General features: G+C 42.3%; 2 protein-coding genes across 8 annotated transcripts in view; one reads left to right on the top strand and one right to left on the bottom strand.

Annotated features, from left to right (window-relative positions):
* Positions 1-11,530, bottom strand: part of Nuak1 (Nuak family kinase 1) — an 18,142-nt gene extending 6,612 nt beyond the window's left edge. Inside the window, exons 1-11 of one of the 4 annotated variants that reach the window (XM_034330854.2) lie at positions 11,287-11,530; positions 7,716-7,831; positions 7,310-7,509; positions 6,758-7,228; positions 6,165-6,675; positions 4,830-5,796; positions 4,392-4,757; positions 3,860-4,239; positions 3,473-3,769; positions 3,320-3,355; positions 2,668-2,846 (exon numbers count right to left, since the gene is read on the bottom strand). In XM_034330854.2, coding sequence (XP_034186745.2) covers positions 2,668-2,846; positions 3,320-3,355; positions 3,473-3,769; positions 3,860-4,239; positions 4,392-4,757; positions 4,830-5,796; positions 6,165-6,675; positions 6,758-7,228; positions 7,310-7,509; positions 7,716-7,813 — 3,505 coding nt within the window. In that variant the 5' untranslated portion in view covers positions 7,814-7,831; positions 11,287-11,530. Of the gene's footprint in view, positions 1-2,667; positions 2,847-3,319; positions 3,356-3,472; positions 3,770-3,859; positions 4,240-4,391; positions 4,758-4,829; positions 5,797-6,164; positions 6,676-6,757; positions 7,229-7,309; positions 7,510-7,715; positions 7,832-8,012; positions 8,668-11,281 lie in introns of those variants that run through there. The other 3 variants (XM_034330853.2, XM_034330855.2, XM_034330856.2) reach the window with 3 other exon arrangements.
* Rrp6 (exosome component Rrp6) overlaps positions 1-15,079 on the top strand; it is a 21,227-nt gene extending 6,148 nt beyond the window's left edge. The window contains exons 2-8 of one of the 4 annotated variants that reach the window (XM_034331090.2): positions 7,866-8,066; positions 12,052-12,233; positions 12,318-12,563; positions 12,649-14,151; positions 14,220-14,623; positions 14,701-14,866; positions 14,941-15,079. In XM_034331090.2, coding sequence (XP_034186981.2) covers positions 12,108-12,233; positions 12,318-12,563; positions 12,649-14,151; positions 14,220-14,623; positions 14,701-14,866; positions 14,941-14,991 — 2,496 coding nt within the window. In that variant the 5' untranslated portion in view covers positions 7,866-8,066; positions 12,052-12,107 and the 3' untranslated portion in view covers positions 14,992-15,079. Of the gene's footprint in view, positions 1-7,865; positions 8,067-10,362; positions 10,754-11,674; positions 11,827-12,051; positions 12,234-12,317; positions 12,564-12,648; positions 14,152-14,219; positions 14,624-14,700; positions 14,867-14,940 lie in introns of those variants that run through there. The other 3 variants (XM_076692078.1, XM_076692076.1, XM_076692077.1) reach the window with 3 other exon arrangements.
* Positions 15,080-15,389: the final 310 nt, after the last annotated feature.

A 15,389-nucleotide genomic window follows, 5' to 3' on the forward strand; every position in this document is an offset into this window, starting at 1 on the left:
GCGAGGTTTGGTGACGGTGGATATTTGTGGTCGAATGTCGCGGACATCGGCGTACGTAACAATTAGAAATGATAATGATACCGAACGAGAAGAGCGACGAGAAGGTGAGATTCGCCAGATAAAAGTGTATAGCATAGTACCTAACTTGGTTTGTCTACTGGGGATTACCGTCTGGCCACCTATGTAGAGTCACTCGCACGGTCGCTGCAACAACCGTCAGAAAACACCGTCAATTACACGTGCCATTAAAATACCCTTCCACCGCGATTATTTCGAGTATATTTTCGATATACGTTTCCACCGATATCGATCGGTTCCGCCTGCCGGCTGCATCGGCCGGCCACGTGCTTCGCTACTCTTTTCGATCTTAGCTGCCTGAACGAGTAACAAATTACCACAGCGTGTTAAGTGTTTCAAAATTCGTGATTTAAGAAAAAGAGAGAGAGAAAAAAAAAAGAAGGCAAAAGCAACTATTTAAGCTTGAAAAGAACAGAAATTCGTAGTTCTGAAATAGCCGACAGCTTCCGATATCTTCCCTTTTGTCTTAACCCTCGAACGGCGATACCCAGAAATACATCAATTTTATAAATTTAGAAAATGAGAATACAAAAGGGCTTAAACTTCGATTTAAACCAACCCTGTCACCGATTCACCGTTCGAGGGTTAAAATTTCACTGTAACGGCTTGCAATTATTTATCGATTCGGTTCGGACATTGAAACAGAATTCGCGAGCGAAAGCCGAAAGGAAACGAAGGAATTTAGTGTCGCGAACCGAGGTAATTGTCGGCGATGCACGTGTACCGAAAATATAATCTCTCGCATTCATCGATCAGCGGTGGCAAAAAAAATAAGAAAAAAAAAATAAAGGACTACAACATCCTTCCTTCGATCGCTGATTGAAGAGTCGACGATAGACGTGTGAAAAATTAGATATGCATGAACTTTGACTGAAAAAATGGATTCTATCTTGGACAGTGTTTGTTGAACCGAATTTCCTCACTCTGTGTCTGTATTCGTGTACGTGTGTGTGTGTGTGTTCATGTCTGACGTGTACGTGTGTAGTCATGCTGTGAACTTTAGTGTACGCTCGATTAAAGAAGAAAAGAAAAAAAAAAAAAAAATTGAATTACTGCTCTACGCGTGTTAATAGGATACTACTTTGTGTAAGTCAACAACAACAGTGCAACTTGCTACTACTACTATTGCGTATTACGAGAAGGTTCTATGTTAGGCAAAGTGTGAGTTATACGTCTTGTGAGTAATTTAATGCTCAAACACGCGTGCTTCTCGCGCAATCTAGGACGAAAAATTCGATCGCCAGACCCGCCTGTCGCTAATCTGACTAATTAGGAAAAATTCTGAACCGAACGACAACAGGCGGGTAGGTTTCTGCGAGGAATAATCGTGCACACATGCTTAGAAAAGCGCTCTTTATACTCATTTCGTACTCTACACCGGGGTATAAAAATGAGAAAAATTTCTCCTGACATCGAAAATCGTACCGACAAAAAGATCACCGAAACGTTTACCCACCTGTGCCAAACATGAACCGTCTTATCTATTCCAACTGGGGTTAGTATAAAAAAGTTGCAAAAAACATCGTCAGGCAATGAAATAGAAAAAGATAGTTTCAATGACAAAGACAGCTCTCGAAGCGGTACCCTATGAATTCAACAACCCTTTGCATCCTGATAGATTCGATGATTATAAATTTTCCCAAATATAGTCGAGTTTCAACGTTCAAGTTCCAATGCACCTTATCTTACTCTACCGTAACAACTACTTTCTAATAGTAATCAAGTTGTAACGTTATGACTTATGCAATTAGAAAATGATTAAAAAAAAAAAGAAAGGAATTCGTTGGTTTCGCGCGACTCTACTTAGCGGATAGTAGCTTCATGCTCTTTTATCTGAAAGCAATTGTTACGGGCGTTTGTAATTGTTAAGGGCATCAGAACTGTAACGTTAAGTATCTTTCGACTTGCTCGCTTGCATCGAAAACCGATCTATCAGCGTGCAAAAAACTCGTTAAGATCTTGGGAGTATCGCTTTGGGTGCTCTCCTTGTTAAGAGTAGGTTGGGCTCGGTTGGAAAATAGAATAGAAGAAAAAGAGAGAGAGTACGAGATCGAAAAATTTGATATTGAGAGACAAGAGGTAAAATCGGTAAACAGAAAAAAATGAAAAAAGGTACACGGAAAAAAAGATGTGCTCTGTCTATCAACGACTCGACAACAGCTAGGTACTAGGAGATGCATACTGAATACCATTCAGCATTTTCTCGCATGGCTCGTGATATTTCAACCAGTGACAAAATAGCAACGATCCTATCGCGTCATCGCAGAAGCTCTGATAATTTGAAAAATAGAATTCATAGCTTTTTCACAGTGGGACACTGTTAGCAATACAGGCAGATTCATTTAGACAATCGACAGCTCTTTTAAGCGAAAATTGCAACGAAAGATATTTTGGCACTGGATCGAATCCGAAGCTCGAATCCCTCCGCGTTCTTCTCGTTAATTCATTTTCGAGACTCTTCCTGATTCAATGACGATCGTAGAACGCAGGGGACTCGTCTTCCCTCTTTGAATATCGACGATTCGTTTTGCAGTTTGACAAGGTTTCACGATGACCTCGCGGAACAATCGTTCGACACTCTCTTCTTACCTCTTGGTAAGGTGACGTTGCCGGAATCGAACACGGTTTCTCTCGACGGAGTCCCGTGCGATCCTGGACTGTTCGGAGTTTTCGGAGTTGCCGGATTCGACGAGTTCACGGGGTCCTTCCTCGAGAAGACGTCTCCCTCGCGGCTCAGAGAATGCCTGAACTGTGACTCCGACAATCGCCTGGATTGGTAACAGAAAAAAAAAAAAAAAATCGTAGTCATTCGTCTGGTTATCAAAGAATTTCTTTTTTTCGGTGGTAGATTTGTAGAAGGAACTTTATCGCGAATTAAATATCTAGATTACTGATTGCAACGAGGCAAATAGGTGGACCAGGAACCACGATACTACTGGCAAGAAGATGGTGCCGAAAACGGAGCTTGTAGGCTTGTAGAGTAGGGTGTCAGGCTACGCGTCGAACGTGACTTCAAGATGCTTTATTTATAGAACGATCGCGTTCGCTGTCCGATATCGGATCGCAAACTATCGTGCTCGAAGCTTTGAAATGTGTGTCCAATTGCGAGGAAAGATAGAGAGATAGAAACAGATAGAAGATAAGGTACATTCGATAAATTACTCGTGATGTTTTGCACTACCTTCTAAAATAATCGGCATACACTACATTGCTCTAATGTTGTTGTAACAATTGGACTCACGTAGTGACGGTCCTCGTTTCGACATATGTCTGGTAGCTTGCGCAAACAAGCATCAAACCGTTGGTCATCAGATGGAAAGAGGAAAACTGAGGATATTCACGCGCGGTTTCGTGAGCCAACGAGGGCGTAGATAAAACGTTTCGAAGCAATTACCTCGATAACGGTTTATTGAGACCCCAGAAAGCTTGCGACGGGTTCGATCCTAGTCTATCGAACAGTCGAGATCTCGGGAAACCGGTGGTACGATTATCGTCTACGTTTAGCCTCTGCGTCAAACTTCGTACTCGAGAGAGTAGCGTGGAGAATAGATTCTCAGCGGTTAATAGTTCAAAACCGTCGTCGTCGTCGTCTTCGCCGGAAGACAGACTGTCAGCGTGTTCCGGTGGCTGCCTCGATGGACGTGAACTTCTCAGTCTATGCATGTGTCGCTGCAGTAGGTCTTCACTGTCCCTAAAAAAAAGAAAAACAGACGGTGAGAATAAAATCAAGGGAGTAGAGTACTAGAGGATCATGCTTTGCTATTAGTAAACGTTAGTTCACCTGTGCAACGTAGAGAAGGGAGATTCGTCTTCACTGGCGTCGGATAGAAGAGAACTCATTCTTCGTGGTCTACCAAACCTGGATCGAGGAGCGTTCGCACTGGTCGGGGTGCTGGTCTTGCTCTCGGGTTCTACGCTGCCCGACCTAGGAGTCACGTATCCTCCGCCTTCCACGGCAATAGGTATTATGTACTCCCGAGGACTCTTTCTAATCGGTTCCGGACCAACCGTCGAACCGAGAGCGCTATCCGTGTCCGAATCAGCGGTCGACTGTCGAGACAACGAGCCCGATCGTTGAGAAATCGACCTCTGCGGCATGGGTGGCAGCTTCGACGGCGGTGGTGTGGAAGAATGTTCCGTCTGTTGGTTACCCGTCTCTACCTACAATCATAAAAATCCAAGTAAGAAGGTTTCGACTAACTCGCGTCGCGCGGTTACTTCAGAACACAGATTATAATCATTCTATGGACGTTCCAATAGGTTTTTATACGTCCTCGAGCTGAGAGATGTATTAAACGAGACTTAGCTCCGACCTGAATCGGTATTATTCTCTCTTTGGGTGCAGTGCTCCTTGGTCTGCCCTCTGGTTCCAAGCTGGAGCTTCGATTCGCTTGCGGCACCGCAGCCGCAACCGGGAACGCGACCTCCGATCTCTGGGTCCGTAGTTTTTGTGGCTGGAACGCGTCGATCTTTGCTTCCACTTCCGATTTGAACGCCACGGGAATTTCCTGTGGTTTAGTACTCGACAGAGAAATCTCTGCCTTAGTGGTCTTCCGCGGTCTGGGTAAAGTCGCGCTCTTCAGGGTGATCTCCATTTTGCTGGACATCTTCGGCTCGTCCTGGGAATCGTCAACGTTGGATGATTCGGCGTTCGCGGATCCGGAGACGGACGTAGAGATCTGTAAAGGTAATTGGATAGATTCACGAATGACACGCCGTTCTGTTAGCTTCAATTTCGTTTTCAAACTCACCGTCGCGCGTTTGTTCCTGTCCGATTCTTTATCTTCGAAGGGGAATTTGGTCTCGACAGGGGTGGAAACGGATACGGTAGCCGAGCGCAGATCGTTCGTACCAACTGGTATCTTTAATGGCAATTTTTTTGGTTCTTGACTCGGCGGCGAAGTCGGTGGAGAACCGTTCGCTCTCTTCTGCACAGGTGGTTTTCCAATCGCACCGGTTATTATATCCACAGCTCGCTTCTTAGCATCTTCATTCTTTTTCTCCTCCTCTGCCTGTCCTTCAGGCTCTTGTTTCACCTTTTCATTCTTCTTCGCATCCGTAGGTACGTCGATGATTATTTTAGAAGCGCTGGGCTTCGTTGGCGGAGGTGTACTCGCTGAAGAGAGACTAGCTTTCCTCTCGAACACCCTTTTCGCTCCTCCTACATTCACCCCGGGTATGAAGATCTTCTTCGGTTTCTCGTTGTCCACGTTCGACGCCATTTGATTGAATTTCTCCGCGGTTTCGAATATCTTCGAGCGTCTCCTCTCGAACGTCTTCCCGGGGACGTCGCTAGTTTCGCTGGACAATTCCGAGTCAAGGGACAGTGCCTTCTCTTTCAATTTCTTGAATTCTCTCTGCGTCGCTTCTAAATTGATCGCGTCGTTACTGGCGGACGCGTCATTCCGGTCCGATACCGTGACCGATTCGGACACAGGTGTCGTAGGTTGAGCGGGTGTCGCGTTTGCCGCTTCATCGACCATCTGTGCCTCATCGGGCTTGGAAGATTTCTTCTCAGCTTCGTTTCGAGCATCGACCGGCGTTTCGCTGCGCTCTTTGCTAGGAAACCTTTCGTTGCACTCTTTTATCAACTCCAGACAAGCTGCCGAGGATTCCACTGTGTCCAGATCGACGCTCGGGTTGATAGGAACGGTCACGGTAGGGTCCACCTCCATGGCTTCCTCTGTGATGGCGTTTGGAATCGGCGCTGAGTGATGCCTACGATTTTAAGAAAGATTTATTCGTCTATTCCTTTATTTAGGAGAAATGAATCCTTAACGAATCGTATGGATCTAAAGTGTATGACAACAATGAAACAGTAAATATAGTATTATCATGAATACTATAGGGAACCCGTGGAAAATTTCATTTGTTCTATAACACTATAAGCGTATACTGTACTCACCATTGTATTATTGTCATACGTTTAACTGTACACGAACAGAAATCCATACATGGTTTTACAGTGGTGAAAGTTTTTCACGCAAATTCCAAACGGACAAGAACAGCAGTGAGATTAAAAATGAGATGCGTGTGCGTTAGTACGAGAAGTCGAGAGATGAACTCCACACGATCGGGCTATATACCTTGATGCGGACTTGTACGTTCTCGGTTCCCTCTCTTCCGGTTTCTCCTTCTTTCTGGACCGTTCCTTCCGCTTGGCACCGGCGGCAGCGGTCTCGTCCATCGACGGCGTCGTCTCCAGTTTCCTCTTCGCTTCGCCGGTGATCGGCGCTGTCCTCGGCTCTTCCTCCAGCAATTCCCTGATCCTCCTGTCGGAATTATTCTGATCCAGTTCCATTAAGCTACCGACAGAGTGACATCTGGTAGGTACTAGATTTTCGGAAGACATATCATTCGGGACATCCCCGGCTGTTTGCTGATCGCCCACGACCAGCTTCTCCGCGCTAGCGGATTGCGGTACCAAAGAGAGGAGCAGGTCAAGTCGCACGGGTGTTTGGGCCGCTAGTTCCTCAGCGATGTCCAGACAATTCTGCTCGTACCCTTCGTTTACCCACCAATGAGTGCAAATCTTTTCGATGTCGGCTCGCTTGCACCGGCGAACGGTCAGCATGTCTTTGATGAGGGGAGAAGCGGCTGCGAGCAGATAATTAATCATTGAATACATAAAATGGTAAGATAGAATAATACGAAGGAGACGGGGATAAATGAGACTTACGAGAGGGTTTTTTAGGTTCGTAATAATCGGACTGTGAGATCTGTTTGACTAGTCGTTTAAAGTTGGACCCGTCGAAGGGCATGGCACCGTATACCAAGGTGTAAAGGAGCACACCCAAACTCCAGCAGTCGACCTCGGGACCGTGGTAAGGTGTACCCTTGACGATCTCCGGGCTGGCGTACAAAGGGCTGCCGCAGAACGTGTTCAACAGCCTCTGCTCGTCGAACACGTTCGACAGACCGAAGTCGGCTATCTTCGCGTTCCCAACTTGGTCCAGCAGAATGTTTTCGAGCTTCAGGTCTCTGTGACAGATTTTATGCTTGTGACAGTAGAATACGGCGGTGGCTATCTGACGGAATATCCTGCGAGCCTCTTGCTCGGTCAATTTTTTCCGTTCGCTCAGGTAATCGTACAGCTCGCCACCGGCCGCGTACTCCATCACCAGTACCATTTTCTCCCTGTTTTCGAACACTGAAATAAGCAAGAAACGGATCGGGATAAAAATCTAGCCATTTACGGGATGGATTTATTATCACCCTTGAATTCTTCTACCTTCGTATATATGAATGATGTTCGGATGTTGGACGCTCGACATTATCTGAATCTCTCTTCGTATCCTGATCAAATCCGCCTCCGTCTCTATTTTACATTTCTTGATCGTTTTGATCGCCACCTCCTGGCCGGTCTCCTTGTTGATCCCTAACTGGACTTTACCGTATGTACCTTGACCGAGCTTCTTGATGATGTCGAACCTGGCGTGAAAAAGGTGGGGCGGAGTAAAGCATGGAATTATAAGTTCGAACGGTTCCGAGTACGCGTTGTACTATTTTACGAATTTGGCTAGCATACAAACGATGCCCGCGTTATTTACGTTTCGCCAAGTATTTAGCGAACGTGCCAATCTCGAGATTCGCGGTCGATCGTCGGTGGTTAACCGATCGCAGATCCTCCGCCTTACCTCTGCTTCAACTTCCGTTTGTGATTGTGAAGTCGCACACCTCCGGTGCTCTCCATACCTCCCATAATGTTGTGTATGCTCGCCTCGCCGACCACCATTTTGCCTTATTCTCGTATCTGAAAGCAAAATTTAAATTGCCATTGGTTTCAGGGTTAAGGAGTTTCTACCCGAGGAGGTTTCGCGTCCGCGACGCGTGATTTCTTTTTCTCGCCAAGGTGACACGGGAGACCCCCGCGATCTCGGATAACGCGTTCGGCTAACAGAGGAGGGGCCATGCTCCTCGGTTATCGGGCTTACGGTTCGAAGCAAGAAGGAAGATAGAAGGACGGACGGACAGACGGACGAAATGCGGTGAGTTTATTTTCGGTCTGCGTCTCTCCCGCCGATCGTTGTCCCTGCGACCACGTTCGCCTCCACGACCAGACGAGACCCGACTTCGTTCCTCTTGCACGCGTTATACCTAATCGAATCGACCCGAATTTCGTCGCTTTCCTTCGACGCTGGCAATCTTCCTTTGCCGCAAATTTCACAGGAATATTGAATTGGAACCTCGAGATCATGATCACTTTTCATTTCGTAATTGGAGTTTCAGAAGAGCAATCTATGGAAGGGAAACACGTGCGCATAGGAAATCGCTGTCTCGGTCTCGATACTCGATCACGGTGCGTTTTGATATTTTTAGCAGGCACGTAGACCCGCCGCGTGGGCAGACCAACTTCAGGGCTGATGTCCTAATGACTTCCATTTCCTCGCGCCTTTCCTTTCTAAACTCTCCTTTCGGGAATCGACGCGAGATTCTCTTTGTTCTTAACGCTTTGCCAACCGGAAGCCTGATGATAGAAATTTTTCTTCTTGAATTCGTTCGGATTCGTGAGTATCGACCTAGATCCCAGTCCTAGTGAAGCGAATTCGAAAAATTTCAAGTTTAAACCAAAGAATATGCGCCTCTGACGAAGCCAACGGTGGCCCACGCGCCGCGAAACGTGTTAATAGGATTCGTTTCTTACTCGACTGAAATATTAAAAGTAAGACGTGTATGGTAACGCATGAATTTTCATCAATGTCACGTATTTGATCGGTTACCAAGTTCAGAGTTACCCGGTTCATTGCGCGTCAAAGATATAATTAAGGGTGCTGCAATATAGGAAGGAATTTGATGATATAGAATACTCGACAGTTTTTAGCATCGTGTCGCATACATTTCATAAGACATTTATTTTGTTTATTTAATACATATTATTCATTTCAAGTGCCAACCTGGCTGGCTCTGAAGTTTCTTTCATTTGCCAACACTCTAGACATTAATAACAAAGTTCCATTAAATGTATAATCATGCGACGTTGCTAACGCTCTCTATGTATTTTTCAATTTCCCTTCCGTTTCATTCCTAAACGAGTCCTAAATGCTTCTAGAAAGCAAGTAGCCAGGTTGCGATCATTTTTTACTTGCTATTTATAAACAGGCTCTAAAATACTACTGTCAACGCGAAGTCTGAAAAGAACGCGGGATAAATTCAACCGAGCAATCGATTAGAAATAACGCGATCGATCGATCTCTCGACAGAGCCAACTTCGACTCGTCGCGTTCGAGAATTGAGTGAAAGGCGACGATAACCATTTTTTAACAGACTTCGAAAAAGGAGAAGGTTACTCAATTCGATCAGTATATATATATATTTTGTCTGAAGCCTCGAGGTGCCATTATTCTCTACAGCGGAAACAACTTGCAAGCGCCAAGGGTTAAATGTGGTTTTCGTCGATGTCAAGACAAACGTGTTGAAAAACGAGATACGCGGTCAAAGTATCGGGTCGACGCGCGAAGGCGCCGCTTTGGCAAACCGATCGTTCGAATAATTTGCCAACGTCGATCCACTTTTACGCGCTCTTGAATTATATAGACCATCAACGAAGAGCGCGCCTTTGTAGTTAGGCTGTAACGCTGTCTCAACAATTTCTCGCCAACTCGAGGAACCTTGATGCACGGTTTCCAACAAAAATATGACACCCTTCTCTGCGAGAATTTTATTCCTGAAAGCAATTCTTTTCATTCGTCTAATCTTTTAACAATAAATTCTGTACAAAATTAAATCGCCAATTAAGTTTTAAAGCTAAAAGGTTAGCTTTCGATTCGAGGACGCCACCACCTCTATCCTGCGCTTTGTTCCTCGATTCTCGGATATCGAATCGATCTTTCCAACAAAAATACAACACCCACATTTTATTCCGAGAATTTTATTTCTGAAAGCAATTCTTTTCATTCGTCTGATCTTTTAACAATAAATCCTGTACAAAATTAAATCGCCAATTAGATTTTCCAGGTAAAAGATTAGCTTTCGATTCGACCAGGCTACCACCTCTATCCCGCGCTTTGCTCCTCGATTCTCGAATATCGAATCGATCTCGAATCGAACGAGAAACGGTGATACCCCGCTTCTATTCGCGAGGTCGGATGTCGTTCGTGTGTGACGTCATCCGGCAACTTGTACGGTATCTCGTGATTCACGTATTATTATTAAAACCCTTATTATTCCTGTGCACGACTCGCGTTGCATACATGAATGAACCTCTCTCTCTCCCTCTATCTATACGTTGCTCGCGGGTGATTGTACGCGTGGATCGCAATTTCTCGCGACAAAAGTTTGAGTCACGAAGAATTAATAGACTACACTCCGTGAATTTCATTCGCGACCGACCATCTGGATCTATGCTATTTCGGCCGATGCAAATGTTTCGCGGTATTACGTTCGAACGCGCTTGAAAAAAAAAGAAAGAAACACGCATACGTACTTATGCGACAGGGAAAGTTCTATCGCTAGAGAAATAAAAACGAAGCGATTTTTGTCCATACAATAGGCAAGGGTGACACTCGAAAAAAGAACGCTTCGATGCGCATAAAAAGTCACTAGGAAGAAGGTTCGCGAAACAAAAGATGTTGTGCATAAGAAGTGTTGCTTTCATCGCCGAAATTCTTTCTACGCAATCAAGTAACACGAGTCAACGTACTTAGGACACGACGAAAGTCGATGTAAATATTGACAGGTAAAATCGAGACAAAAATGAATCGTAAGCATAATCGATACATTCTCTTCCCGATACGGGTAAGACGAATGGATCGATCGAAGAGAATCGTTCTATCAATTAGGTTAAATAAAATGTGTGTCAGTGTGTGCGTGTACACGTACCGGTGCAATGTATGCAACTAAAGCGCGTAGCACGGTATGTAGGTTCCTATTTATAAAAATAGCATTCTGATATTTTAAAGAGTTTCTTTCGGAACATCTGCTAATCGCTTCGAACGTTATCGAACGGGATGCAAAAGTGAAACAAGTTCCACGACGTTATTCAAAGGTTTTGCGTTAGATTTGTAGGCAATGATCAGCCTTCTTCGCACATTATGTATCGAGTAATCGAAAACGCCCACGAAAGAAAATCGACGACGCTTTGTAACGTTCTTTTCCTCACGGTTAGACATCCGTTTTCGACTCTCGTACTCGACGATGGAACGAACGAATGCTCTGAATGAGAATCGACACTCGGGTAGGGTCTAAAAATAGCGAGAATTTGTACCTTACAGTGAACTCTGGAGCCAAATTATCCTCTTTTGCGGCTGCTATCCGCTCCCGGGGAAATATAAGAAAAGTACACTATTTACACTATTATTATCGTCCGTACGATCAACTCGATCACTAGGTCTCTATAATTTTGCAATTTTTAAGAGAGATCGCGAACGTTCTCCGTTTCCACTTCACTTTACCAGACATTTTTCGCGTGACGATACCGCACACGGCTCACGCGCTGCCACCATCTTTATTTACTAATTTTGGACTTGAACACTGAGAACGGGGAACGGATAGATTGGTCGGTGCTAAAGCCATCTTCAACATTAGTTTCCATACTATATGCGCATATACTATATGCATCAATGCACTTGTGCGTATGCTTTTGAAATCATGTGAATTTCCTATTACTCAAGTGCTTTTATCTTAATTAATTGTCACCGATATTTTCTTTAGAAATAAATATATTATTTTATATAAAGTTATTCGTGTGTCTTCCTGTTGTATTAAATGTACGACAATGGTGTCGTTCTGGACATACGATATAGCGTATAGGTATAAAGTTTCTTTATTCATATTGTATTCTTATTTTTATTTCTACTAAAATGCCATGAATAATATGTAAAGTTGTTAACGCTTGTAAAAGTACGGTTATCAAAACAATTATTTCCTATACTTCCTTCGTGCTTAGTCAATATCGTGTCACTCGACACTGGTATCGTGGACGTATAGGTTATCCTCGTGGGAAACACATCGCAATGTTTCACGTATCTTTTACAGCATTCAACAATTGTAGATGAAAGCAAAACTGGTAAATACGATTGATAATTAACGATATGGATCCCACGGAAGATTGGAATGGCGATTGCCAAACATCGTCGGAAAATCAAACGCAAGAAAATGAGAGGAAAGAAGTTCAACAAATCATACCCGGCTATGCAAATTTTCACGATTACCTTCAGGTATGGTTTAACTAACGCAGATGTTACAAAATGCTACTTTTACCAAAAATTCTCTTCTCAAATGAAATTTATTTTGTATTTTAGGAATCGTTTGATGTAATAAGAGCTGGGATTAAAGCGGCCAATAATTTGCCAATTGGATCGGACTTTCGTTATTATTCCTGTTTTCCTAGTTTTGTTAATGCTAAAGATCGAAATGTAAAAAGGGCCTTAAGCGTTATGCAGTGCGTTATGGCCACTGCGGGTATTAAAAATAATATTTCAAATCAAGCCGTTGATGAAAAGTTTGATCTTTTGTTAGAAACGAACGATATCCTTCTGGACAGAGCTGTAAGTTTTCGTACAAATAGATTTCGTACAATATTTATGAAAATAAGTTACGCTCTACATGACTACAAACTCTTATTTGTCATAGAATGAATTAATGGACAAAGAGTCTGGTATTACCAGGAGTTCTGAAGTAGAGTTAGTGGTAACGCATGCAAACAAGCAGGTAGTAAATGGAAGTTGGAACAGTGAAATCTGTCGACCGCCGCAACCTGCTGATAACGCTCAGTCTGTACGCTTGCTGGCAGGTAGGAATGTTCAAAGACCTCAGCTAATGTTCAAAGACAAAATTGATAACCGTCCGAAACCATGGTGTCCCAAGATTAAGGATAAACCTAACTCGTTAAAACCGTTATCTATTTACGTGGAAGAGGGTGAAAATGGTGAAGTATTCAGTCACCCTTATGAATATGAATTGGATATGTTTTCACCTCCTGCCAGTCAGTTACAAAAGTCTCAACCGACAAAGTATAAGTCCTTGGAAGAAACGCCGTTAGTAATAATTGAAAATTCAGTCGATATTAAATTATTACTAGAAGACTTGAAACGATACAAAGAAATTGCTGTAGATTTAGAGCATCACTCTTATAGAAGCTTCCAAGGGATAACTTGCTTAATGCAAATTTCGACCGGGGATACAGATTATTTGATAGATACTCTATCGTTGCGTTCCGAACTGCATGAATTAAATGAGATTTTTACTAAACCATCGATTCTGAAAGTGTTTCACGGAGCCGATTTAGACATTCAGTGGCTCCAAAGAGATCTGTCTCTTTATATAGTAAATATGTTTGATACGCATCAAGCGGCGAAACAGCTGAATCTGCCGTATTTAAGTTTAGCGTATTTACTAAAACAGTACTGTTGCATAGATCCCAACAAGCACTTCCAGTTGGCTGATTGGCGTATAAGACCGTTACCGGAGGAACTGCAAAAGTATGCTAGAGAGGACACGCATTATTTATTGTATATAAAAGACATTTTGAGGAACGCTTTGATAGACCTTGCTAATGGACAGATGAATATTTTGAAATCTGTTTATGATCGAAGTACCGACATTTGTAAAAAGACTTACATAAAACCAATATGGACAGAGGAAAGCTGTATGAGTATATACAGAAAGAGTCAAAAGATGTTCAATAATAAACAGCTTTACGCCCTAATAGAGCTACATAAATGGAGAGATACTACTGCAAGAGAAGAAGACGATAGCACTGCTTATGTTTTGCCAAATCATATGTTATTGAATATAGCCGAAACATTACCTCGTGAGATGCAAGGAATTTTGGCGTGTTGTAATCCTATTCCTCCTTTGGTTAGACAAAATTTATTAAAACTGCACAAGATAATACTGAAAGCTAGGGAACAACCACTTATCAAACCAGTTCTTGGAGAACTTAGGCAAAGATTAAATCAGAGAAGTCAAATGTCAAATTCAGAAGCCTGGATGTATTCCCCACATGATATTCCAAATGATATGGAAGCTAGAGCTGATTTACCGTGTCTATTAGATAACGTTAATGTTGTAGAGACGCCACTCGCTACGATAAAACATAGAGTAACTGTATTTGATAGTCCAGCTACATCTGAGGTAAGATAAATTAAAACGTTAATCATATGTACGATAATAGAATGATAAATGTATATATTTTATTTCAGGATGAGGGAACATTAAAGAATCAGAAAAATATTAAAAAGAAAAAGTTTATCTTTGTTAGTCCGTTTGAACGATACAAACGCGTAATTCCTGTGGTTGCGGAAGAAGAAGCGCGAGAAAGAGAGAAACAAAAGCAGGAAGATGAAGAACGTTTAGAGAAGCTGAAGGATACTGAAGCAGAAATAGTAGAGAGTAAAAAACGAGTTTTTGAGCATTTCAAACAAGTCTCTCAAGATAGATCAGAAACTTCACCGACAAAGAGACCATCTAAAGCTCCTTTAAGTCAAATGAAGGGATTTAAAAGAAAAAGAGGTTCAAATATTGATAAAGAAAAAGCAACGCAAGAACAAAATATGCAAGAAAGTATCGTTAGATTTCAGAATAACAACGTTACTAATTCAATACGGTAAGGACATTATAGAGGTACCATGGATTAACTACTTTTCCAAATACATTATAGAAATTAATTAAATTCGTTTTTAGATCGCGGAAAAAGGGGGAGAAGAAACGCGTTATTAAAGATTTGAACAAGCAGCATATGATGCCGTCTAAAAGGTTCGATTATAAAGCAGTAGATTTTAGTAGTTTTCAGGGCGGCAGTAAAAATGCCCCGGGTCAAGGAAAACAAGTAAATTTCGAACAAAAAATGGTAAGAAAATACTTGTTAATCATTTTTTAGTTTTCAACTGAAAATCATCGAATTATTTCATTTTATATTTGCAGCCAAAAAAAGAGAAAAAACGAAAGAGGAAGAAGCAAAAAATAAATATATAAATGTTAATAAACTTTCAGTTCTATACTTTCTACGTAAATATACATTACCGTTTTATACTACAGAAATAAAAATAACAGGTTCTATAGTACTTCAAGGTTGGACGCAGTACTATGGTGTTTTTCGATTATGTACAGTTAATACGTAATAAGTTGAATATTAATATTTTAACAGTGTCAATCATAATTTTGATACTTGAGTATCGATATTGAATGATTTATTTTTTCTGTATATTCATACATATTCTCTGTGTTACTGCCTTCAGAGATTATTACGTCATTGGAAATTTTTATTAGTCAATATAAAATCCATTTTTTATGCAATCTCTTTGAATATGAGGAAACAAGTTACTATAAACGTATGGATATAAGGAAATAATAATAATGTAATAAATTATACT

The sequence above is a fragment of the Osmia lignaria genome, chromosome 14 (genome assembly GCF_051020975.1).
Source record: "Osmia lignaria lignaria isolate PbOS001 chromosome 14, iyOsmLign1, whole genome shotgun sequence".
Classification (NCBI taxonomy): Eukaryota; Metazoa; Arthropoda; class Insecta; order Hymenoptera; family Megachilidae; genus Osmia; species Osmia lignaria.